The 25,257-nt window shown below is 38.0% G+C and overlaps 2 protein-coding genes across 3 annotated transcripts; one reads left to right on the top strand and one right to left on the bottom strand.

Moving 5' to 3' along the window:
- Positions 1-477: 477 nt before the first annotated feature.
- ddah2 (dimethylarginine dimethylaminohydrolase 2) lies at positions 478-24,914 on the bottom strand. 2 transcript variants are annotated; one of them, XM_041809682.1, is made up of 7 exons: positions 24,810-24,876; positions 10,278-10,405; positions 8,864-9,412; positions 7,755-7,940; positions 6,647-6,766; positions 3,891-4,034; positions 478-721 (listed from the first exon to the last, which is right to left on the bottom strand). In XM_041809682.1, the coding sequence occupies exons 3-7, from the start codon at positions 9,164-9,166 to the stop codon at positions 602-604; spliced, it is 873 nt and encodes a 290-aa protein (XP_041665616.1). In that variant the 5' UTR covers positions 9,167-9,412; positions 10,278-10,405; positions 24,810-24,876; the 3' UTR covers positions 478-601. The 2 variants fall into 2 exon arrangements, with proteins under 2 accessions (XP_041665616.1, XP_041665617.1); XM_041809683.1 differs by lacking the exon at positions 10,278-10,405 and having other exon boundaries at positions 24,810-24,914.
- LOC121524344 (prostate stem cell antigen-like) lies at positions 18,880-24,899 on the top strand. Its single transcript, XM_041809688.1, has 3 exons — positions 18,880-18,956; positions 20,387-20,506; positions 24,688-24,899. The coding sequence occupies exons 1-3, from the start codon at positions 18,905-18,907 to the stop codon at positions 24,897-24,899; spliced, it is 384 nt and encodes a 127-aa protein (XP_041665622.1). The 5' UTR covers positions 18,880-18,904.
- Positions 24,915-25,257: the final 343 nt, after the last annotated feature.

Genomic DNA, 25,257 nt, shown 5'->3' with positions numbered 1-25,257 from the left:
TACTTACTAAGAGGGCTCACCATTTACTTTAAAAACATATTTATGACAAAAAAAAAAAAAGCTCAGCTCGGGACAAAACATGGCACATTTTGTTATTGTCTGTCACTGCTGTCATTCGGTAATGAAGATTGTTGACAGCCCGTCTAGTATCACCCTTTAGAGTCAGATAGGTATGCCTGTAACTCCTTCACAAAGTACTTTTGGTAACTTGCCTGACTTTATAACTGGGACTGCTTGGTGGAAACAGCTCTCGTTTTGATGTTACGCTCCTGTCAGTCTGTATGATCAGCTCAGTGGTTAGGTCTCATGTTTCAACTGTGTGAAGCTACAGCTGAATTTAGTGGTTTCATTAAGTTGAATAGCTCTGTGATGAACCCTGTGCACTGTACTCTTTGTCCACTAGGGGGAGCAGTTGTGCCACAAGTCAGCAGATGTTACATTCAGATCACTCATACAGATAATGTTTGGCAGCGGCAATAAATAGAAAAAGAATTTTAATCTGTGGAAATCAGTTATGTGACCTGTTTTCATGCCCCCCCGTCCTGCTGTGAACATGTTCAGGTCAATCATGTGATAAACTGACAGGTATGTGGCTGTGTTTTTAGAAATATGTGTGTTTTCTGTTAATGAGCAGGCACAGCGAGGACAGAGAGGCTCCCAGTTTGGAGGCCTCGCTGCAGGCTGTAGGCAGGAGGGTGTAGTCCTGGAGCTTCTGGAAGGCCTGTGGGGAAGACAGAGGGAACAGTTCACTCATCATCATCATCATGGATAAAGACTTTGCTGGATCCAGTCAATGGAAGAAGTAAGTTACTCATGGAGAAGAAAAAACTGTTCCATTGACAGGACGTCAGCAACCTTAGAGGTTTAATTCCCTAGTGAGTTTAGTTTTTATTTCCTTGATATGATGGAGTTACATATTTAACCAGGTTTCTTTCCACTCCTTAACATATTCATGAAAGCATTCACAGTTGGTAAATATCCAATACTGAGTTTGTGTGTGGTGAAATGTACTTCTATTCTCCGTGACTATGACAATCTGACAACTTAGGACATTTTTTAGGATATTTCTTTATGTTGAACATATAAATGGTGATGCTTTATATGAAGTAGACTTCGCTGCAAAACAATTTACATACAAGTAGGCAGTATGATTATCAAACTGTAAGAACTATTATTAGCAACTACTTCACTATCATCATTTTAAAGATGAAAGAATCCTGCTCTTTCAGTAGAGATCTTTTTACAGGTATTTTCCAGGACAGTTTCCGTGACAGTTTAGCTGGTGTGACAGGAACACATGGTGCCTGAACATCAATGTCTGATTCAAAACATGTGCTGCCTGTGGCTATGACCCTTAGCTCATACATGTTAATAAATGATGATGAATTAACAATAGACCAATTCAAACACCTGTAGATGTACACAGATGTAGCCAAAAAAAGTTGGGACACTCTGATATGTGTTCAATGATTTGCAAATCCTTTTCAAACTATATTCAAATCAGAATACAGCAGCACAAAGACAAGGCATTTTATATCAATACTGTCAATTCACAGTTAATCTCAGGATTTAATAATAACCATAATTTAGTCATCACAATTAATCGCATCCTTTTTTAAATCACATTTTAAAATTCCCTATTATGTAAATAAAACCGTTAATGTCATGTTTGACTCAAGATGGTCTTAAACTTACTGACTTTCTGTTTGGATACAGACTTGCTTTTTTTATTTTTATTTTTGGTAGATCAAAGGTTATAACCTGAACTTAACCAAGGAAAAAGGAACTTGCTATGGATTTGAAAAGAAATAAGGTAAAATTAAATGTTTAGAGACATAAAGAAGCAGTGGTGGTTTTATTTCACACCAATTCGGCTGTTGGGAGATGCTCAACCAAATTGTGTTGAGAGGAACAACAACAATTAGGGATGCACAGTATTATCAGCCTGATATCTGTATCAGCAGACATAAAAGTTTATCAGCATATATTGACTGTAAAATTTGGCCCCATATACTAATAAGTAAGTTTTACTAATAAATGTGTTTTAGGCCGGGCCAACTGACCTTTGTAAGTTGAGTTTTTTTTCTTCATTCATCTTCATTTTTTAAACTTTAAAGTGTGTTTTAAGAAAAAAATTGTGTTTCCTTTTTCATCCACAAAAATTAAATTGTGTTCAAAGGACTGACTTTTTAGTTATGTTAAACATATTTAAATATCGGCATATCAGAAAAAATCCAATATCGTGCATCCCTAATAACAATTAATCTCGCCAAACTGAATGCACGGGCGCAGATGGCCTAGTGGTTTAAGATGTGCCCTATGTACAGGAACGGCCCAGGCTCAAATGTGACTGGTGGCCCTTTCCTGTGTCTCTCTCATCCCTGTTCCCAACTCTTTCCCCTGTCCTCCTCTATCAATAAAGGCACATAAAGCCCAAAATAAATCTAAAAAATACTGAATGAACTAATTGTGGACTGTAGTTATTCACAATTAATGTGTTCAAGTTATCTCATGCATTAGATTTCTAGGATATATTTTTTCCAGTCTAAAGCTGCTGCTAGTGTGTAGTCTAATCTGAATACTGCTGTCCTTAAACTGCTGTCTTTGTTTAATCTGATCCTAAACATAAATTTAGATGACTGTTTTGGGGATTTCTAATACAAACTTAAGAGAATGTTTACATCATTTTCCAGGGCTGCACAAGATTTGTAGGTCTTTTTGATCCCTCTCTTCTTTTCTATGCTTTTCCAAGACCTGAAATTGGACAGCTGTTTTCCAGGTTTCTTTTAGGATGCAAAGGAACTTTTCATTGTTTTCTTTGGTTTTTGCTTCTTTAATTTGAAGATCTGCTGCTTTTCTTCTCTTCATTTTTTTTTTTTTTTTTTTAACCAAATTTTGGGTTTTACAAAAAGCTTGATATAAACGTGAATTCTAAAAATGACACTTTTTTACCAGTAAATTAATTTTTGAGAATAAAATAAAGAGATTATTCCAGAATTACAATAAGTTGCAGATTGATAAATAGTTTAAGATCTGCGTTGCCTCAACCACCTACAAAAATAAATCCTGCTTTTACATAAAGACATGACTTTTAAGACTCAAATTATTAAGTATCAGAATGTACAGGTGATATATTAAATACTGAAACTACATTTCCTTGTTATACTTTTATAACTTCGCCTAAGCAAACAAGGATTTTCTTCACTGGTTTATCAGCAGTTTCACTTTGATATAGTTTCCCCTTTTTTGTCTAAGATTACTTTTGTGGCTTTTTAATGTTTATTTAGACAGGACAGCTGAAGAGAGACAGAAAATTTGGGGAGTGAAAGTGGGAGGAAGACATGTGCAAAATGGCGCAGAGACTGGGAATCTATCCTGTGCTGAGGATGCAAGTATCTGTTCATGGGCGCCTGCTCTACAAAGTGAGCTAAACAAGCGCCCTATGTCCCCTTCTTTAACCTCAACATTAAACTTAGAGCACCATTTCAGTATTTACATTTAAGAACCTGGTGTCTCTTTTTTAGTAATGTGTTTTGGTCTTGTTTACTGTTTTTTTAATGTGTTGTCTTGTGTTTCAAATGGTATACATCCACACAAGACAAGCCAAAAGCAAATTATTGCCTTGGGATGCAAAAAGTAAACAGTGTATTATTTTCCATTCCATTCTATTCCATTCACTGGTTAACATTTTAAAGGGTATAATCCAGTGTTTTTGTGGCTGAACTGAAGCTAAAAACTAAAATTAAGGCCATCTTCACATCTGTAACTTCCTCTTTGACCATCTTTATTCAGTCTGTCTCCTGTGAGCCAACTTTAGAGTAGCTCTGGCTCCCTCTCTCTCTTTTTAAACAGAAGCTTGCAATAAAAAGCAGAGCCTGCGCTGCACTCACAGCCACACTGTCAGGACATTCCTCTGCAGGCCGATGGAGCAGGAAGTCTCGACTAGAAGGGCCTCTGATGTAGACGCAGTTTGCAGCTGATTCCTCAGGAACAGTCAGGACTTCGTAGTGGTGATCGGTCAGCTGTTCCATCATCTGGAGGCAAATATAAACACACTGAGTATTAATGGCACCACCCTGACAGCTCCACACACACAGTACTGCAGCAGACCGCTCCCAGCATTACACACCGACTCAAAAATAATAACATTATTAAAATGACCTCAGCTGTGAGGAACCTCAACAGGTCACATTAGGACAGAGAGAAGGACAACAGTGTCAAAGATCACTAAGGCAGGTTTAATCTGTTAAAAACTTTCAGGGAAAGGAAAATACCTGACTTCTGGAGACAAAGAGCAGAAAACTGTTGATACTCTGTTTCAGTATATAAGTACAGATTATGTCATAAAAATGATCCAGGGTTGACATACCTCGTTTTTTTTGTTTGTGGTCTTGTTACTTTTACTTTTTCAAATGTGAGGCTTTTCTAAGAATGACACATTAGATGCAGTATTAATGAATGACCTAAAATAAAGACATGTATCATCTGCATACAAATTCACTACAGATTGGGGTGTATGGAAGAGTTTGGGTTTTTGGCTAACACCTTCTTTAGCAGCGTTTGGGTTGAATTAATTTATCATGCATCGTTTCAGGTTTGTGGAAATCTCAGTTTTAAGAATAATCAGCTTCATTTTCTAGATCTTGCAAACTAGAGAGTGCAACCACATCTTGAAGGTATCGATGCCTGTTACCTTTACAGCTTTCCGGGGCAAGTCTCCCAAAGGCTTAGGTCATAACTTAGTCTCTGCTGGTCTGGCACTGTCTTCATTCTTCCCTGTTGAAGCTATTTGGTGCTGAAAGGGGAAACTGATTTCCAGTGTTGACTGACAGCCAAAACATGTCAAAGTCAGCATCTTACTTTTTTGTGACTGCCATTGTAGAGGGACTAAAACCAGCTAAAATAATTTTTAAGCATTTGGCACACATGTATTTGGTAAACAACATGAGTAGGGCTGAATGATTTACATAAACAATCTAATTACGATTTTTTCCGCGATATTGCGATTGCAATTTAATATGCAATTATTATAAGTTTACTCAACTTATGCATTTTTCAACAAATTCAAGCAATAAATCAATTTATATTATAACCTACATTCAGTCAGGAACACTCATCATACATCTTATCATTTCACTGCAAAATGGATCTACAGTTTTACTTGGCTCTGCTCTAAAGGTGCTCCCTGGGGTAGTCAAGCAGCATGCTTCGACTTTCAGGGAGCACATGGCTAGAAACCCCCATATGGTTGGACAGATATATGACAATGTGTATTGAAAAAAAATGAAATAATTTCAGAAGCAATTAATCCATAGTAGCATGAATCTGAATATGAGGATGCAACAAGCTTTAAGCTATAAAGGAGGCAGCTGGGGTGGGGGAGATAAAACCGGCTATAAGCTGACCTCAGCTGGGGGTATGAACTAATGCTAAGCTTCACTAATATTAGACAAGTGAACTAGTTATTTTTGTTCATATTGAAAATTTGATATCAATTGCTTTATTGAAGGGAATAATCATTTTTTATGTCATTCATTTGATTAAAACAAAGCACAAATAAAACATGAAAAAGGAGGATTTTTGTAAACTATTTTTAAAAAGCCACACTTAAATTATTGCATAATGTGCATAAAATTTCTGCTGCAAAAAAATGAATGTATTAAACTGCTATTTTGACATTTTTCCAGTTTAATAAATATTGCAACTTCTGTGATTTGTAAATTGCAGCAGGTCATATTGCGATTTAATCTAATCTGTGATTAATTGCCCAGGCCTAGACAAGAACACAACTGTGGAAAAAGGGGGTAAAAATTGGAACAAAGAGGTCAAGGTAATGATTTAAATGATCACCCAAAAAAATCTGTGGTATTATAAGATGCACTTTTAATACCCACTTTTTCATCAGAAAGTTGGAGGAATCCTATGCACCAATGTGACCAGTATACCAGAAAAAAATGCTGTGACATGCAATATTAGAAGTGGAAGTGCAACTGCTACCATTACCCACTGCACACAACCTGATGTGACTAAAAACTCACAACACATTGTGATATACCTACAGCAACACAGACCAGGCTGGCGGGGTAGGTGCCATTTATTTATCATTGTTAGTCCCTCATTAGGTCATAATCCCACATTTCAGGAAAATGGGTGGATGGGGAGTTTATGTGTTGAGTAAATAAACCTTAAAGAGCAGTACTTTGACTGAAAAGACATTGACAGAAACTGTACATTGTGAACTTTGCTGCAAGAAATCATCACACAGGAGAGCAGTTCAAACCTTAAATGAGGTTTTAAGAACAGAAGCAGCTTTTAACTGATTTATAGACTAGATTTTACAGTATTTCGGTTTTCTACAGAGCCCCAAAGGCCCCAGAAAGAAAAACAAAAAGGCATTTGTGTATCCACTCCTGCAGTTTAAAAATCTGGGCCCATAGATTGCAAATTTCTGCTCATATTTCAGTCAAAACGGTGTGCACAGTTTCTAAAACCATGCCCACAGAGAGCAAATTTGTGGGCATAAATCATCCACATGGATTTGTAAACTATGGGAGGGGACTTGCACCAGCTTGTCATTGACTCGTACTTCTCTGTTTAAATTTGATGTTTAATATTTTATCCATACACTGTACAGACACAGACGTACCCGGAGTGTCTTCTTGGCCCCGTCACTGTTGTTGATGATGATCGCATCTGGACCCCCCATAGAACAGATGTTCTTCAGTCGGGCTCCGCCACAGACAGGAACAGTGGACACGGCAAAGTCCTGAACAGATGGAGGAGTAAACATTTAATTAACATACTTAGACGATTCCTCATCTTGTTAAGCAGCAGTCACCTGAAAAGCCTTTTTACACGGCAGGGAGCTGTCATAATAGGACAACCCAAGCATGATGAACAACACTTTACCACATGTAGCTAGACATAAAGCAGGCTGCTGAGTGATTCTGGGGTTTATTCTGAGCGATCAGAGGCAGTCATGCAGGTGCCACCTCTTTCTTTGAATAATCCTCTCGTAGCTAAATGCTGTTGCAGAGACTCAGAACTTTTTTAAGTCACTGATATCACAGCAGATACAAGACATTTCAAGCGTTATGCATAGACTGAACTGCCAAGTGTTAGTATAGTCAGACAAATAATATAGCAGAACTTATAAAGGAGATCTGAGGTCTTGTAAAAATTTCATACATTGAAACGTAAAATGTCTGGTCTTTCTCTTTCTTACACCATTTCTGCCGACAAACCCCTCCCACTCATTCTATTGATCCTGAATACTCACACAAACACCCACGCTTCACACAAGTACATGCAAATGTGTGTAAGAAGCATGAGTGTGTAAAATGCACTTAAGAGGAGTGAAGGAGATCAATACTAATGGGTGGGCTGAGTAGAGTCAGAAGGGGCCCCGCTGTGTGGTCTTCATTGTTTGGCCAACAGAACAGCCTCATTCATCACTGTTTACAGACTACAATTCCCAAAATGCAATACAGCAAAGTGCCACCTGCTCACTTTGGCAGCAGGGTCAATTTACTGACAAGCATCTTGGCACATCAGCTGTCTTTGTTACAGTGGCTGAAAAATCTGAATATTGATTATTTTGTGTTTTATTAGTAAAAGCTTTTGTCTAGGCCTGATTTTGGTCAAGACAAGAACATGTGCAGTGCTTTGGAGCTTTTATGACAAACAGCATTACACAAAATGAATACAATTTGATTCAAGTCACTGCTACTTATTCTCTTTATGCTTCCTCTTACCCTGAAAGTGTCCGCCAGCACTTCAGCCCCACTGCGGTTAGTGTGGGAGGAGAGGCCGACAAAGAACTCCCTTCCTGTGAAGAGGACGTCACTGCCTTCAAGTGTGGCCCCTCCAGAATCCCCGTCTGTCCCCATCTCAACCACGGTCAGGTTTAGCTCCGACATCACCCTCCTCACTGCCTCCGCCTGAGGAGAAGGACATAGGAAAATAACTAATCTTTACCATCCATATCTGTAATTTAAACCAGTTCCCTTTATCAGCAGAACTTAATGAACCCCCTAAAAGGTAATACTCAACACCACTCTCAGACAACTTCTTGCACAATATCCATTTCTTTTCAACGAAGAAGACTCAATGATTTAATGATTTTAGTTGTCAGAGTTCGGCTGCAACTATCAGCTGATTTGGAAGCTTTCCTTGATGTTGCATTCAAGACACATCTGGAATATTTCTCTTAATGGTTCAGTCACTTTTTAAACCCTTCTGGGTCATTTTCTTCAGGTTTCTTAGGGGGAAAAAATCTTAAAAGAAGTAATGAGGTTAGAATAAAATAACACACTGGGATGATATTTTGATGACAGTCCTCTGTAGGAAATTCCATCTGAAAGTAGGATGGTGATTGAATTTTTATTTCCACTGAATATTAGGACTATAAAGACCTAATAGATAATATGTTAATGTACCATAAGTGCATTGTTTCCCTAACAGCTACTTCCAAATTACATAAATCTTTCCTTGGTTCAGTTTTGGATTATTTTCTGAAACTACAGACTCCTTACATAAAATTGCAAAAAATAAAACATTTATTGCAGTTGCAAAATTAAACCAAAGGTTAAAAAACAGAGGCTTAATCATGAAGATATACCTAGATGTACAGTAATTTCTTGATTTTATGAAACTAGTGCACTGCTACATTTTAAGCCAATGAATGTAATCCACCAACAACTAACAAAAAAGATCTTTAGTTAAACCTTGATACAATAATATACCTTCAAATATAAATTCCCACACTACTATACATGACTCTTTTTAATCAGTCACAGAAGATTAAGTGCAGAAAGACTTAAGTTGACATTTACTTTACAAAGCTGTGTATCTTTACTGTTACCTCACTGCGTCTCTGATGCTTGTAGGGCCTTGTCATGAGCGCTGTGTCTCCCTGGATGACTGCCACATCCTCTATCCTCCAGCTCTCTGGCAGCTCGGGGTCAGGGGGGATCTCGATCAGCTGCAGGCCAACTTTCTGCCTCAGAGCTCCTGTCAGGCACCCAAACTGCCGCTGAGCTTTGGCCAGGTCCACAGAAATATCCCCGTTCTCACGACTGTCCCCCGCCTCAGCTTTCCCAAAGGTCTCTGGGATGCCTCGCACCACGGCGTGGGTGAAGCTGCCATATCGGCAAATGTTTGCCATTGCTTAAATACCGACCTTCAATGCCAGAAAACAAGGTAATAAAAATGTGTATTTGTGTGTCTGCAACTTTTTAAGTCTACTCTTGTAGAAACAGCTGCTGAATCTAAATGAAGCAAACAGGATGGATTAATGGGTCCAGGAGGAGGGAGGAGAGCATCTTTATCCCTGTCTCTCTGCCTCTTTAGTGCCCCAAAAAGTTACTCCTCCATCTGCAGACACCAAGAGGAATAATCAGATCAATCCAACCTAAGAAAGAGAGGGAAAACATTAATAAGACAAGATAAAAGGAATAAAAAAAAAAACAACAATCAAATGATTGCATATAGAGGTAAATGGGTCCTACATTACTTTGATTAACAGAATCATGAAAAGTGTACATCTAACCTTCATTAGTTTATAAAATTTAACTTTTCAACCTACTGTATAAAGTTCAAGGGCAGCTGAAATAACATTTAAAGACAGCAGAGTTGAAGGTAGACAAAAGTAGCATTGTTCAAGGTAAGATTATAAAGAAACATTATTCAGCAGCTCTGCAAGATGCTGCAAAGCTTTCCCCATGTCTGGACAGTGGGTGAGATTGGGGACAATTGCTCTTTTATCTTTCCTCTCAGGAGTCGCCCACTGTGAGGCTTCAGAGAGGGACTTTGGTTCCCCTCAACACAGGATGTTTCTCAATATGAGCCAGAAATAATGCAACAAGTGCTGAGCTTTGATATTTAGTTGATCATAGGGCAACTCATACAGCATGCAAGATACTGACTTGGGACTTTCAGCTAGCTTTATTTTGGTAGTTGTGTCTCTGTGTTAACGAACGGGACATAATTTGTGCAACAAAAGATGTTAAATATAACTGAGAATATTTTTCTCATACTTTTTGTCATAGTGAATTGAAAACGACAACTTTTCAGTAGCCTTCAGTTATCCAGCTACAATATGAACCAGAACAAAACATCTTGAATGTTTGGCTGTAGGAGTGCACCGCCCAACAGTTCACCGCTCCTGCCCATCTACTTCTATGATGTTCCACATCTTTCTAACGGAAAACTATCTCCGTCATCCACCAGAAGTTACAAGAATAACGAAAAAAAGATGTATATTTGTTTCTATTTACCTTTTCGTTTCAGAGTAGTAGCCTCTTCACTCAACTGCGTTTCCCCCGGACAATTTAATATCCCAAACCGACCCAGTTCCCGTTATTCCTCTCGCTCTCTTTTTCCCTCTGCTTCTCTCTTAGACGGACTACAAGACAAGATGGCGCATGTTACTACGGGAGTTTCCTGTTGTACGCTTCAAAATAAAACGTTTGCGTTAAAGCTGCGTTGTGTCGTCGAAAAGCGCAGCGTATTTAACTTTACTAATACTAACACTTAAACTTAACACAGTAATACAGACTTGCAACAGTTTTGATACTTTCAAAATTTGCCAGTTTTTAAAGTGTTGGATTTAACAAACTTGATGAAACGCTGTGCTCTTATTTTTAACAGTCAATTCGCGTAACTTCCTTTCTGCTTTACCGTTACCTTGACACAGCTCTCCCACCCTTTCATCCCAGCACCCCCCATCCCCCACACGTCTTGTCCGAAATGAATGCTGAATTTACACATCACAGCATCTGTTGAATACCTTAAACATTGATACCTGTGTTTTCGCTAGGTAAGCCCTACAGAGGTCTGTTTTGTCGGCAACAACTTCCCTTCCTTTAGTTATTCAGTTCAGAAAGCATACTATTTGAAGTTCATTAGTAAAGACACGAAGGGCATCCTCTTTAAACTAACCACTATTTCTGTTGTCCAAAATCAAACTTGCCATCTTCTTAGTTAGCTTTAGTGTTTTATTGAGCAGCCATATTGGACCCTAATGTTCGGGATCAACGTTGTCAACGTTGGTGTTAAATCCATGTAGTTTTAATCACTTCATTGTGAATTTAACTTGAATTAATTTTATCATCCATAACATTGAACAAAAAAGCCAAATTCATAAAAATAGAAGATGATTTTCAAGGCCCTTAGGTTAACTAAAAACAAAGGATCTCAATAACTTGGAAAAATCAAATTTAAATATCACAGACAGAACGCAGATCATATCATGATATAGGCTATGTATTATTAGAATCAGAACTATCTGTTGCTTATACATGAAAATAAAGATCATCAAAATATATTATCCTTTTTTTAGTAGGGGAGAGTGGGGCACAACCTAATGCTTCTGGATTTGGCTCAGTAATTTAAAAAAAATTGAGTTACACTGATCATATTGTTGGAATTGTGTTTTTGTGTTTGTTTCTTGGAAATTGTGCAAAAGTGAAATGTTACAACTGTAACATCAACAGGCTTGGCTGTAACATTTGCCCCAAAACGACCTTTTTACTGATAAAATATGTAAGATTATATTCATATATATGTTTATCTTGAAATGTAACCTAAATATACATACTATTATTATTGTATAATAATAATATTTTATGTGATCTTTTGCATATTATACATGATTTGTATTATATATTATTAATAATAATTGTATTAGATCAATAATATTACATAAATTGATATAAAATAAAAGTTTTTATACTATAAAGATAATATTAAACATTTTTTTAATGTTAATGCATTAACATTTCATTTTTTTTCTGTGCACTTTGAGTGGGGTTGGTTATAACACACAGTTATGACCAACCCAGCTGTGAGATGTTTTAATTTAGCCTATCTAACACTAGCCATGGGGTAGTTACATATTTCAAATCAGTGCTATGTTTTAGATGACAAGATGGTTATCAAGGTGATATAAGGTCATGTTCTGTCCCAAAACTCAGATAGATACTTGTATAGAATACTGAGGATAACAGCAATGAAACAGATAACTAGAAACTGGTTGAAACCAACAACGCCACAAATAACTCAATGGAAAGAATCAGTTAAAGAAACTTATAATATGGAAAAGTTTACAAACAAGATCAGGAATCTAAGCGATGTTTTTCAGTCAAGATGGGGAAAAATAATAGTGATATAATTTAAACATGTAATGCATGTATGTATGTAGATATGTGTAGGTAGGTAGGTATACGTGTGTGTATCTTTATGTTTATGTATACATACGTGTTCGTGTTTAGGTATGTGCATGTCAATATATAAGCATGTGCTGGTATGAATATGTGTGTGTATGTGTAAGAAAGGATATGTTCAAATAGTGTTGTACAAACTACAATCCAGGCCACACGAAAGATAAAATAATACTTGATTCTTTTTTTCTTTCTTTTTTCTCGTCTTAGATCTGGATGAATTTGGGCAAATATTTATGTATGTGTATATGAATTAATATGTAAATCAGCAAGAGTAGGAATAATGTTTTGGTTTTACTCCCTTTTATTTTCCTTTTCTTTTTTCCTTTCTTCTCTTTTCCTTTCTTTTTTGTATATAATGTATTCAAACGTGTGCTTTTGATAAAATGTCAATTTTTTATTTTCCTTTCAAAATGAATAAATTAAAAGTATTTTTAAAAAAAGGTGATATAAGGTGGGATTGGGTAACTTCTGTGACACAGTAACTGAAAAACAAGAATGCAGCAAAAATACATGTCCCAGAAATCTCTGCTAAAACACATTAAAACTGATGAACATTAGAAGGTGATGCCCTGCTGGTGTTGTGGTTAGACGACTAGAAACAGAATCCACTCAAGAATGTTTAACACCCTAACAGTTGTTTACATTTTACCCCACTTTAGTTTGTGCCCCACTCACCCCTACTTTATTCATCTGATTAAAAACTGCACTTTTATTAGTCTATTAGTATCAGTTGTTTGATATCTTATTTACATTAGGGCATTTAAGATAAGCTTCTAGCTTGATTTTTACATTGATGTTCACTGGTGTAAGATCTTACAGACATTTCAATGTCATTTATTCACTCATTTCATTCAGTAGAAATGTCTACCACAAGTTAACCATTGATGCCCAAAAATCCAATCCCTACTTTGCCACCTAAGCCTTTACCCTGACACCCTGTCTGAGACACTGATTTAATGATGGATTTAAGTATTTCCATGAGGTTTGGATTAAGGGCTCAATATTCTGCCACTAATCCTGATGAATTGTTCATAAAGGTCAGATACTGTGTCAGACATCCTGCCCCAATGCTTATATCTACCCCCAACATAAACCTGAACTGTATGCTGTGTATCAATAAAGTTCAGTTTATTTGTGTTACAGGATATCTCTAAAGATAGGCTCCTTGCTCTGAATCGGTTCAATATAATTATAGATATAGAGACCTTTAGGCTGTAATACAGAGCCATCGTGTTGTTGTCGGCCTTTTGCCTGTGAGACACGGCAAAAAAATAATCTGGCTTTTCCTGAAATGTGGGTCAAATGATGTTGGTTTGACATTGTTGAGATTGTTGCGTAAACAGGTTGCGTCGTCAGTAGGTCTTTACTTTGAAAAAGCAGACTTATAAATTGTGTTTACTCACAAGAATGGCTGATAGTTAGATAATTAGAGCTTTCAGCAGTGGTGTAAATATGCATTAAAATCTCTGTGTTAAAAGAAAAACGGCGGTGACTGTGATATAATCCTGTGAGAACAGTCAGACTCATGAAATAGCACAATATTCCCTTCTACTGACTAGAGTGGGTTACTGCAGGCAATTTTTTTCATCAAGGCATTGTAATTGGATAAACCAAGAGAGATCTCTTTGTATTTCTGCACACAGAGGAAGAAAACCAGGCAGAAAATGTGTGGTTAATGTTTTATAGTAGGATGATGGAGGAGGGAGGGGTGGAGGCTGGGAGGTAGAGGCCACAGACAGGATTAAAGAACACCATCTGTCCACAGAGATCCTTCAGCCAGCAAACAAAACATCCCAGTCGTATCAGCAGGTTTAACACTCTGGCTCTATCTCCTCAACTCCCCAAAAACAACAACAACTTTGTCCCCAGCATCCACGTACGTTACTGTAATCAGTGTTACATTTGGCATACTAGATTTTATAAAGGCAGTAACTATACAATGTCATAAATAAAGTATTTGTATTGGGGTCAGTTTTGATTTCTTTCATTACAGGCACAGCATGAAAATTCCTCTGCCATGGGGCTCTCAATCAAAGTAATAACATTAGAGGATGAGAGGAGACATGCTGCTCAGCTCAGCCCATCTCAGTTGCTTAATTCCCTTTAGGATTGAGGACTCATTTCAATAAAAACTGCACTCCGCAAAGTCTTTTCACTGTAAACTACTTTGGATAATTTTTAACACAATGAGGGAGAAAGTCTGTTAAAAGTGGCCTCATAGAATAGACTAGCCTTTTTCAGCTTGAGCACAGCACTAGCCCCGATACAGTGGTGAAAAAAAAGCCTCCCTATTAAAGGGCAGGAACGGCAAAGGGTGGAGAAAAGTCGGAAGAGGAGAAGGGCAAGAGAAACAACAAAACACTAAATGAAAGACAAATTTATGGCAGTTGTGGCCAGAAACTTATCTCCAGTTTTGTAGGAAATGATTAAAACTTTATTGACGATGGTAGAAATATGTGAAAAAAATAGCAATTACAGTTTTGACTGATAGAAAACAGACATGATAGAAACAATGCAGTATTAGCATTAGCAGCTAGGATGGTGATGAAACAGAGAGCTATTATGAATACAGCAGTAAAGTAGTAATGCTCTTAAATTTAATTAAACTGTTTTAGTGATGATAATAGAAGTAAGATCGTGTTTATAGATAAAGCAATGATCACTGTAATAGCATAAGCAAATAATGACAGTGAAGGTGTATTCAATATATAAAGGTGATAACTGCACTGCAAGCTGCAATGGTTCTGAAATTTACTTTAATATAACTCTTATTCAGCCTTTATGCGGTCTTTGGGTAACATCAAGCATTTTCACAGTAATGATGAACACTGCATGTGTCACGATAACTCTACCTTGGCATGTTACATCTATAAAAATCAATGATTTCTTTTGCTTTGAAAGCTACTGGAAATATTTGAGGTAGCCTTGGTACTCAGCTGCAATAAGAGCAATGCCATTATTAAGGTCTGTAATAAGTGCATTCATGTTTTGAATTGCATTAAAAGATTAGTGATTTGATTTGATATTGTAAGGGATATGCAGATTAATTTTTTATATTCTGACCAACATTTGAATCAAATTATGTAATAAGTAACTTTGTAGCTTTAGTTGTGTAAGGGCTCTTTTTTCCATCACATGACGCTTAACCCAAGTTGAAGCAGGAAGACGGTTTCAATTTCATTCATCCTTTCATTCATTAATCACTCACGTGTCTCTTTTTTGTCTGTTTCTAGCTCTGGTAATCAGCTGGTAGGGGTGTCTGCTCACTTTAATTCTAACCCATTCTGCCATGACCTTTCTCAATCCAATCATCCTGCCGCTGTCGTATTTTGAAATCGTTTCTCCTCTCCTCCACAGTGAGTTCAGCGTTAACACTGCTGCCCAACTCCACCCCAGCCCCCTCCGTTACATCTCATCAGTGTCCAGGTCTAACGTCACTGTTTATCCCACGCTCACTACCCCTTCAAGTACATAAAGACATCACAATGCAATCTATTCAACCAAAGACATTTTCAAATCTTGTAAAATAAATCACTATTATAAAAAGTTATTATTATGTAGCCAAAAAGTTACATAATGGTGCAGTGCATTCATTGTTTTTACTGTAATTATTGTTGGGCGGGGGGCTTAGGAACATTTTAGGGTGGCTAGTCACAGATGTGCAGGAATAAAACTGAGGAGAAATACAAAAAGGGTGTAAAGTCAAAATCAATTTTATCAACTTGCCACTGCCTCTGTGGGCAGCCAACATATCACCCATATTCAACTGTTATTAAACAAACATTGCACTATCAATTAAACAAACAGATCTAATAATCTGGTTTGTAATTTGTCTGAATGTTGCAGAAGTTTTTAGATTTTTTTTCTGTGTGTAATTAATGAGGTTGTGAACAGCTTATTCAGCCTGAGCCAGCGAGCATGGCTCAGTCCATCACAAGACTGCTGTCAGCAGACTATCCTGCATGCTGCCCTCATGTCTCCTATTACACCCTAAAGGATAATTCAGTTAAAGTCTCCAACTCACTGCCTCTGTGTGCCTGACATGCTGAATCTGTGTCTCTCTCTGCTTTTCTTTCTCTGTCTCAGATGCTGACTCTTTCTACACTGTGCTGACTGTAAAACTGGTAGTTCTTTCTGCCAACATTTTGCCGTCTCACATGTACACAGCTGACATGAGGAGGGAAAATATTTACCCAAAAAATAATTCATTTATTCGATTTAACGCCTCTTAGAGGAGAGGTTGTGGTCAGGATTGCAGAAATGCCAGTGTCACAAGTAAAGTTCCTCAGTAACAACCAAACCCTTTACAATTTACTTGGCACTTAAAGGTGCAATGTGTAGAATTTCCACTGACATGTCTACAATAAAATATGACTACTTCTATGTCACATATAGTTCAAGCTGAGTTAAAGTACCTCAAATATTTCCAACAGATTTTAATGCCAGAGAAAATCTTAATTTTTATAGCTGTAACAGTCATCGTCTTGTCAAGGCCATGACATCATCATCATGTCTCACTGTGATGGATATGAAATGTTTATTGTTGGCTGTTTCGTCACCAACTGCCACATACAGCCTGGTTTATCCTTCTGCATTGCATCTATGCCATAGCTATAGAGACCTACACAGTTATAAGCTCTACTCACACGCGATGGCGTGTCTGCGTTGCTGTGCAATACTCTGCCCAAACAATACTGGCGTGATTTTTGTTAAGTCAGTCCCTGATCCCATGCCACATGTCCTGCTAGTTGGTTTACAAGAAACCATGGCAACTGAAACTTGGCATCCGTTGATGATACTGTAATTATTGCAAATCGATTGACTCTGCAGAAAGTTGGTGACTTCTGCACCCTATGCGCCTCAGCATCTGCTGACCCCGCGCTGTCATTTTATATGGCCTACCACTTTGTGGCTGAGTTGCTGTCGTTCCCAATCGCTTCCACTTTGTTATAATATCACTGACAGGAGCGAGGAAATTTCACAACTGGACTTGTTGCACAGGTGGCGGTCTTCTAGGTGCATCTAACTGGGAAGAGACCCCAGAGTAGGCTCAGAACACACTGGAGGTATTATATATATCACCAATACCCGGCCCCTGATAAGCGGAAGAAACTGGATGGATGGACATGTTGCACATTTCAGCAGAATATATCTTGGAGAGGTGGAGTTCCACGGGCACGTTGGATATGATAGAGATCCTCATAGGGATGAATGGAGTTGCCTACATAACCATATGTAAGTGAAAATGATGGGGTTAAGGAAACATGAGCTCTTAAGGGAAGCTGTGGCTCTGTTGCTGTATCCCATTAATGTTTTGTGCTGCTTTCTTGTGAAAGACCTCAATTATTCCTCTGGAGGGTGTTTGGGCTCAGCCTTACAGATAGGGTGAGGAACTCAGAGATCCAAATGGATCTTGAAGTAGAGCCGCCAGTCCTTTGCATTGAATGGAGCCAGTTGAGGTGGTTTGGGTATCTGATCAGGTTGCCTCCTATGGTTGCCTCCCTGTGGAGGTCTTTCAGGTATGTAAAACCAGGTCAGGACCCAAGAGCAGACCCAGAACTTACTGGGGGGACTACATATCTGGCCTGGGAATACCTTGGAACTACTCAGGAGAACCTGGAAAACATTGCTTGGGAGAGGGGCGTCTGGGCTGACTTACTTAGCCTGATGCCACTGCAACCTCCAATAAGCAGAAGAGATGGATGGATGTATGGATGGGTCTGCCTTACAGCGTGCTTTGGGCAGATCTTAGCCTTGCTTCTCTTCTTAGCAGATTTTGTTATTGTTTTGATTGAAAGCCCCCTGGTGGCAGGATTTACACATTGTGCATTTCATAAAGCCAGAAATATCACAGGCCCATGTCATTCATTACATAACATTCATGTTTTTCTTGAGCTATTCAACACAATATTTTGTCAAATAAACCTTATTTAAAACTTCAGACAACTAAATAAAAGAATAATGACAAAGAGCATTTAAAAAATGTATCATAATTTAGAATAGAACAATTCAAGGCCTTTAAAGCATTTTTCCCAATGTATACACACAAATACTGCTGAAAAATGTAAGAGACAATCCATATTTGTTTGCTTTACTTTTAGCCTTTTATGTAAAATCATCACAAAGTGCCCAGAAGTTAATGTTCTCAGTCAGATTAACAGACCTGACTTGGAACAAGAAACTACTCCCTCTTTGACCCCTGTTATGGCGAGGTCAAAGGTCAAAATAATCAGCTCTACATCAGACATAAACACACCCTGTCCTTCACATCTTCATATCACCTCCTTGTAAGACGTCTTAATTATCACTGAGAAGATACTGTTGTTAAAGGTCAATAACTCAGACATAAAGATGAATATCAAGTAAACACAAGACCAAAATCTCATTCCTAGGCTGTCTTTAACCATGTCAGCTGCTCATAATTATCCCTCCAAATTCAATAAGAAGTACTGGGGAGGAGATGCTGACAGAGTAAGGTGGGCATTCATTCCAGGTCGACAAGAAATCACAGAAGAGAAGAACAAGGACGACATAAAGGAAAGCCAAAGACTGCAGAGTTTTTATTTGACCTCAAAGAGAAACAAATGAGTTTGGGGACATTTCACAGTAACCTTCAGTGCTTCGTTTAAGAAGAGCGGACCAAGAGAAGCAAAAACAATCAAGGACTTTTGACAGGCATCATGGCTCATTCACAACTTCTGATCTTGTTCCTGTGCTGTCTGCCTTTGGCAGGTATGTAAGAAACCAGTATAAAAACATCTTGACACTGTTCATTTTATTTTGATTTTCATTTATGCCTTCAATCATTTGTATTTGGGGTAAAACAGCAAAAATCAAACCTGTTACAATGTCTTAAATATTGTATGTAAGTGTGGAATGTGGACAATTGTTGAGGTATTTTCCTTTGGTTTTTAGGTTTTATTTCATTTGCTCTGCTTATGGTAATGTTTAAAGTTTTATATAAGAGGAAGATTTTGACTTTTATCACATTCCCTTTATGAAGAGCTGCAGGAAGAAGAAAAATCACATTTTGTATGCCTCTTATTCAAAATGTAATCAAACAATAGATGGTCTTGAATCCATCGCACATCTAAAGTCTCTTAAATCACATTTCCTCTCCATTCTGATGCACAAAGTCCTGGCTATGTCTACATGCCTAGGTGCTTAGGTGGTTTCTGCCATGTGATTGGCTTATTAGATTGTGTTAATGAGCAGTTGAACAGGTATACCTAATGAAGTGGTCGATGAGGCTACTTGGCCACCTATCTTTCAGACTTTCAAGACTTTTAGCATCTTGCTTTGAAGATCACGGTACCTTTACACCAAATTCTTGTCTTTAGATGAGGAAATCTTAATGGATATTAGTATCAGTCGCTTTGTCATATGTTTTTTGTAAACCCAAATGTCACAGTAATGTGTAAGACAGACGTATTATGCAGCTGATGGCAGAGGATAGTCGTGGTTCAGCTCAAGTAAGAAGCGCTAAACTTGAATGAGATACAGAAGAAAAGTAGCAGTTTATATGCTGGTCTTTGATATAGTGCTGAGTTCCGTTCATCTCCAAAGTCAGATTTCACAGCTGGGAACAAAATCACATACCAGTTGCCTGCATTTCAGTCACAACTATGCATTGGTAATTCACTGCACTAGAGTTACTCCGAGTGTCCCTGTCCTAATCCCAATTTGGGGGGAGGGGCTCAGGGTGACGTATCCCTCTGGCATCTTGGAATGGTGCATCCCAGCTCTGAGATCAGCTGGGATGCACCATAACATCCAGTGTTTCCACAACAATAATAAACATAGTGTCCTGTGATGTCTCCTTCCTCTAATTTGAACAATTATGTGAGAGTAACACCAAAAATGTGCCTTCAATTAAGTAAACAGGAAAACACATCACTAAGATGGGTGTGAATGGCCTATCTCATCTCTCTCATAAGATTGAGATTTAGACTGTAAATAAGGTTCTTAGTGTGCATCAAACAGCATTAAAATAGAGTTTGATGGTCCAAAGCAACTATCTTCCTCTTATTTTTATGGTATTTAACATAGTTTATGTTGTAGATCTGTAACATTTAAAAGTCTAATCGATTATTTTATTTTTTCCTGTAATAATAGATGATCCTGAATAACTGAATCTTTATTTGTTCTGTTGTTTCCTGCAGCGTGTTTGCACTGTTACACCTGCGTGTTCCCCGCCATCTCTCCTCTGGACTGCTTCAAGTTCCCTCAGGAGTGTCCGGCCGGGCAGCGCTGCCTGTCCAGTACTGCCACGGGAAGACGGGGTAAGATCCACAGCTACTCTCCTCTGTCCTCTCTCTCTCACTCACTCTCGCTTGCTCACTCTGTGTTTGTGTGTTTGGGAGAATGACTTTATATCTGTGTCTGTAGATGAGATTATTTTTCCAAGAATCTAGGGCATTATGGCCACAAATTGGCAGACAAAGCCTCATTGTCCACATTTTCCAGAATTCTTTTGATAAATGTCTAGTTCAGTACAGTCTGAATTTTTATATTAGGATGATTATGGGTTTTATACTGTTCTCTAAAAGACTGTGCTTTAACAGTTATTAAGAAAAATTAAGGACTTCATCTTATTTTAAGGCTGTAACCATCAGGAAATATGTAAAAATGGGACTCATGTCTAGTTACATCTCCTGCACCACTTCCTGTACCTGATACAGACCAAAGTCTGCTTAAACACACTCTATGTAAATTCCTCCACCAGTGGGCAGGCCTGCACAAAGAACTGGCCCCTGACAAACCCAGAGAATGGGCCATCCCCCGTCATGGTTACTGATGGTGTGTGTTGTATCAGTAGTATTGGTGCTAGCATGCATCATGGCTAACATTTACCTCATTTTGGCACTGAAGAGAGTTCCAAGCTACTATTGGGCTCTGATGATGAAAATATTTGCTTCTTCAACCTGATTTTGGCACTTTTCACTTTTTTTTTTGCCTCTGGTAACCCATTTTGCCTCTTAAAATCAGTTTTCACTTTAAATCCATCTTTGCCACTTTTTTAATCTCTTTGCACCACTTTTTCCAACCCATTTTTTTTGCCATTTTCAACCCATATCTGCCACTTTTTAACTTGTTTTAACCAACTTTTCTGCCCTTTTTTGTCATTGTTAACCTATTTTCGCTTCTTTCCCCCTCTTTTTGCCTCTGGTAACCCATTTACGCTTAACCCCTTGACCACTCTCTATTCCCATTTTCCATTTTTAATCGTTTTTCACTATTTCTTATGTCCGTAACACATTTATGCCACTTTTAAAGCCAATTTTTGTGACTTTTTTTGCCACTCTTAACCCGGTTTTTCCCCTTTTTGCATAATTTTGTCTTTTAGTCACAATTATTTAATAGTCTTCCCTTAAAACTGTCTTGGTGTCTTTTTTTAATTCCCTGGCATCCTGACATTTGTGCACATCAAGGCTTAGTCTTGCAGTTTGACTTAACCTTTCAAATGGTTTTGTTTTAGAAAAATGATCCTGTTCTAAGATAAGGAATTTACATTTATATACAATATATATATTACAATATATATTCGCTTCTGCATATAAAGACATTTTGGACAATGCTATGCTTCCAACTTTGTGGCAACAGTTTGGGGAAGGCCCCTCCATTTCAACATGACTGTGCTCCAGTGCACAAACAAGGACTATAAGGACATGGTTTGATTGGTTCTGTTTGAAAGAACTTGACTGGCCCTGTTTTAAATGTGTAACATTTTTGTAGGGCTGGAGTTTATCGGCATCAATTTGAAGGTGAGGAATCACTCAAAGTAAAGACGAGGTTCCAAGTTAAAGGGTTTTATTCACAGGCCGTCAAGTGGTGTTTCTGACAGCCAGGGTGAAAATGCATCATGTCAGCAGCAGAGCAAAATGAACAATGGGCTCAGGAGTCCTCTATAAACTCCTGATTAGGTCATAGTGGATACACCAGCGGCTGACTGCTGCAGGCTGCACACATGTGCCTGCTGATCTTCAGAAGAGTCACAGCAGACATGAAGGATCTTAACAGGCCCGCACACACTGACCCCAACCTCATCAGTCACCTTTGGGTTGAACTGGACAGGAGATTGTGAGCCACGTCTTCTCATCCAACATCAGTGCTGGACCTCATAAATGCTCTACAGAATGAATGGGCACAAATTCCCACAAAAACACTCCAAAATCTTGTGGGAAGCCTTTGAATGCAATTTGAATTTATTACAGTGGCCACCAGTTCATTACAGTCCCTGCTGGTGTAATGGTCAGGCGGTTGAATACTTTTGTCCATATAGTGTCCACATACATGTAACCTATAAGTCACCTTTTTAAATTAATGTAGACATTTGATGGGGAAAGTTCCACGTTGTACCTTAAAGCACCAACCAATTACTCACTGTTTTATTTTTAATCCTGTACACTGGGTCACCTCTGAAAGCCATACTTAGTTATCATTTTGCAGAATCTAGAAAACTATAAAATGTAATAAAAACTGAATAAAATAAACCAGTTTCAATGAGCAAAGTCATCTGGATAAAATCTCAGAGTCAAGTAGGTTAGAAGAAACAAATATTTCAAATATTTACAGACTTCTACAGACTATTACAGCTGGGTCATGAATGCCATAGATAAATAAAATGATGTGCCTTCACTTTGTTTTTACTGACTCTCTTGATGTTAGAGGGAAAAATGGTGAACAAAACATCCTTATGAAAGTGGAAGTATGTAATAATTTAAAAAGAAAAAACCCTAATAGAATCAGACCGACCCAGAGTGTGTCCAGCCAGTAGGAAAACGCTCTGTATGCCAGACAAAGAGTGCAGCCCTGGCTATAGATGGATAAATAAACATGACTTGTTTATAGCTATCCCTCAGGCCTGATCCTCCCTCTTGATATAGAAACAAAAGGAGACAAAAGAGTGACTCAGTGGATCAGATCACTGACATTTCTCATCAGGCTGGTTGTCAGCTATAATTCCTGTGATTATATCAAATTATATCTAAAAATAGCAAAGAGGGCGGGGCCAAATGTTCACCCAGCTTGTTGTGTCTCATCAGACTAACGCCAATCCCCCCACCCTTTTTGTTTTACATGCACTTTAACCCATGCATCAGCTTTCTCTTCAATGTTTCTGCAACACATGACCCAGGAAACACTGATGGAAACCCACCTTTAGGTGCACATCCTCACCAATGACACATGATGTTATTAAAGTTCACAAGGAAATGAGGCAGAAGTATGTGAAATTCAATTTGTTATGGTAGTTATAAAGGATGTCAGCAACAGATAAATCACATTATGTCCTATATTTAAAAGCAAATTGCATTATTGTGTGAAATCAAGAATTTTCCAAATAAAGCCTAATATCAACCTTGTTTTGTTCCTTTGGTTTCTACATCAGCAACAGTGAATAGTCTTGGGAAGTGTGCGTCAAAGAAGAAATCAAATTTTAACAAATTTAAAAAAGAGCCACAAGATTTGTTTACAAGATTGGACAAAAGGGTTTATATGGTAAGAAATTAAAAGCATTATTTATAATACCAGGATAAAATTTTAAAAGCATCTGTTGGATTTCCTGCCTCTTTTTTATCTTATAATTAAAGTCATGGAAAATAATTACATCTGCTCCTGTTTACAGTGTTTGAATAACCATGTATACTGACCAATATCATCATGGTTTTCTGACTTAAAGACATTTGATGGCTGCTTTAATGATAACATCACTAAAAATCTAAAACTGGTTTGATATTTTTATTGATTATTGGCTCTCTTTGGCTCGTATGCCTTTATTTGTGCAGGACAGTGGATAGAGTAGGACGTCATTGAGAGAGAGAGTGGATGCAGCCACAGGACTGACTTAAAGAGAAACTAAACCCCAGAGTTTCAGCCAGCATCAGCCTTAGCACATGAGGCTGAAACTAATGTAGCTAGGTAAGTTACAGAGATAGCAAAGCTATGTGGCTAACGTTAGCTTTGTAGCTCCATTAGAATAGACGTCCATGATTTTGGTAGATTCAGCAACATTAGCTACATAGCTCTGTCATCTACGGAGCTAATAGAGCTACATAAGCTTTATTTGCTATAGTTATAGTTTTCATGGAGGGACAAGCTTTTTTTCCAGACTGTTTATTGTTTATTCAAAGTTTTGTAATCAGGTTTTGCAGGTCAGGTTTGTGGCTTTTAACTTATGGTATCTGGATGCTTACTTTAACTCAGAGTTTAATCTGATTTTATTTCTTGAAGATGTTTTTCAAAAGTTCATTCTAAGTGATCAAATGTGAAGTGAAAAAAAGAGAAAAACAAGTCATGAAATGTAACATCAGTCCACTTTATCAAATGTAAAAACAAAGATGTCTTATAATCTGGCCTTTTGATATTCAGATTGTTTTGGCCTTTCTATGCCTTCATAAAAGTTGCTAACCAATGTTCATAATTATAATCTAAAATAATGTCTTTCTTTCCCTTTGTTCTGCAGGTGCCCTACAGGTGACGATGTACGAGAAGAGCTGTGCGATCCCCTCTCAGTGCGGTGTGAGCGGACAGAAATATGCCTCAGGCGTCTACTTCAACTACACCAACGTGTGCTGTGACACAGACCTGTGTAACGGAGCCGTGACCACTGCTGCCCTCAGCTGGGGGAGAGTCACTCTCTGCCTGCTGCCTGCTCTCACTCTCCTGCTGGCCTGAACACCAGACGGGGGCCTATCACACAGGAAATATCAAAGATGAAAATACACTTAGAAAAGACCAACAAAACAACAGGGATTAAAAATCTTTAAGGTTTAACAGAACATTACATGAGTGATGTGGTTTATAAAGGCCCATGCTATCTGGTTTGAACTGCCAAATCCACACAGTAATCAACTATCTTCTTAATAAGTTCAAACAGAAAATTAAAGGAATAATACACTGAAAAAAAAATATTACAGTTAACCTATATCACACAGGTAAAACAAAGCAGGAAAAAATAGACTAATATTTACACATATCAATAAAATTCTTACCTTAAGGCAGCGGTACCTAAACTTCTGCCAGGCCTGCCTTT

The sequence above is a fragment of the Cheilinus undulatus genome, linkage group 16 (genome assembly GCF_018320785.1).
Source record: "Cheilinus undulatus linkage group 16, ASM1832078v1, whole genome shotgun sequence".
NCBI lineage: Eukaryota > Metazoa > Chordata > Actinopteri > Labriformes > Labridae > Cheilinus > Cheilinus undulatus.
Note: the sequence above shows the minus strand (reverse complement) of the source record. Positions and strands in the feature narration are given on the sequence as shown.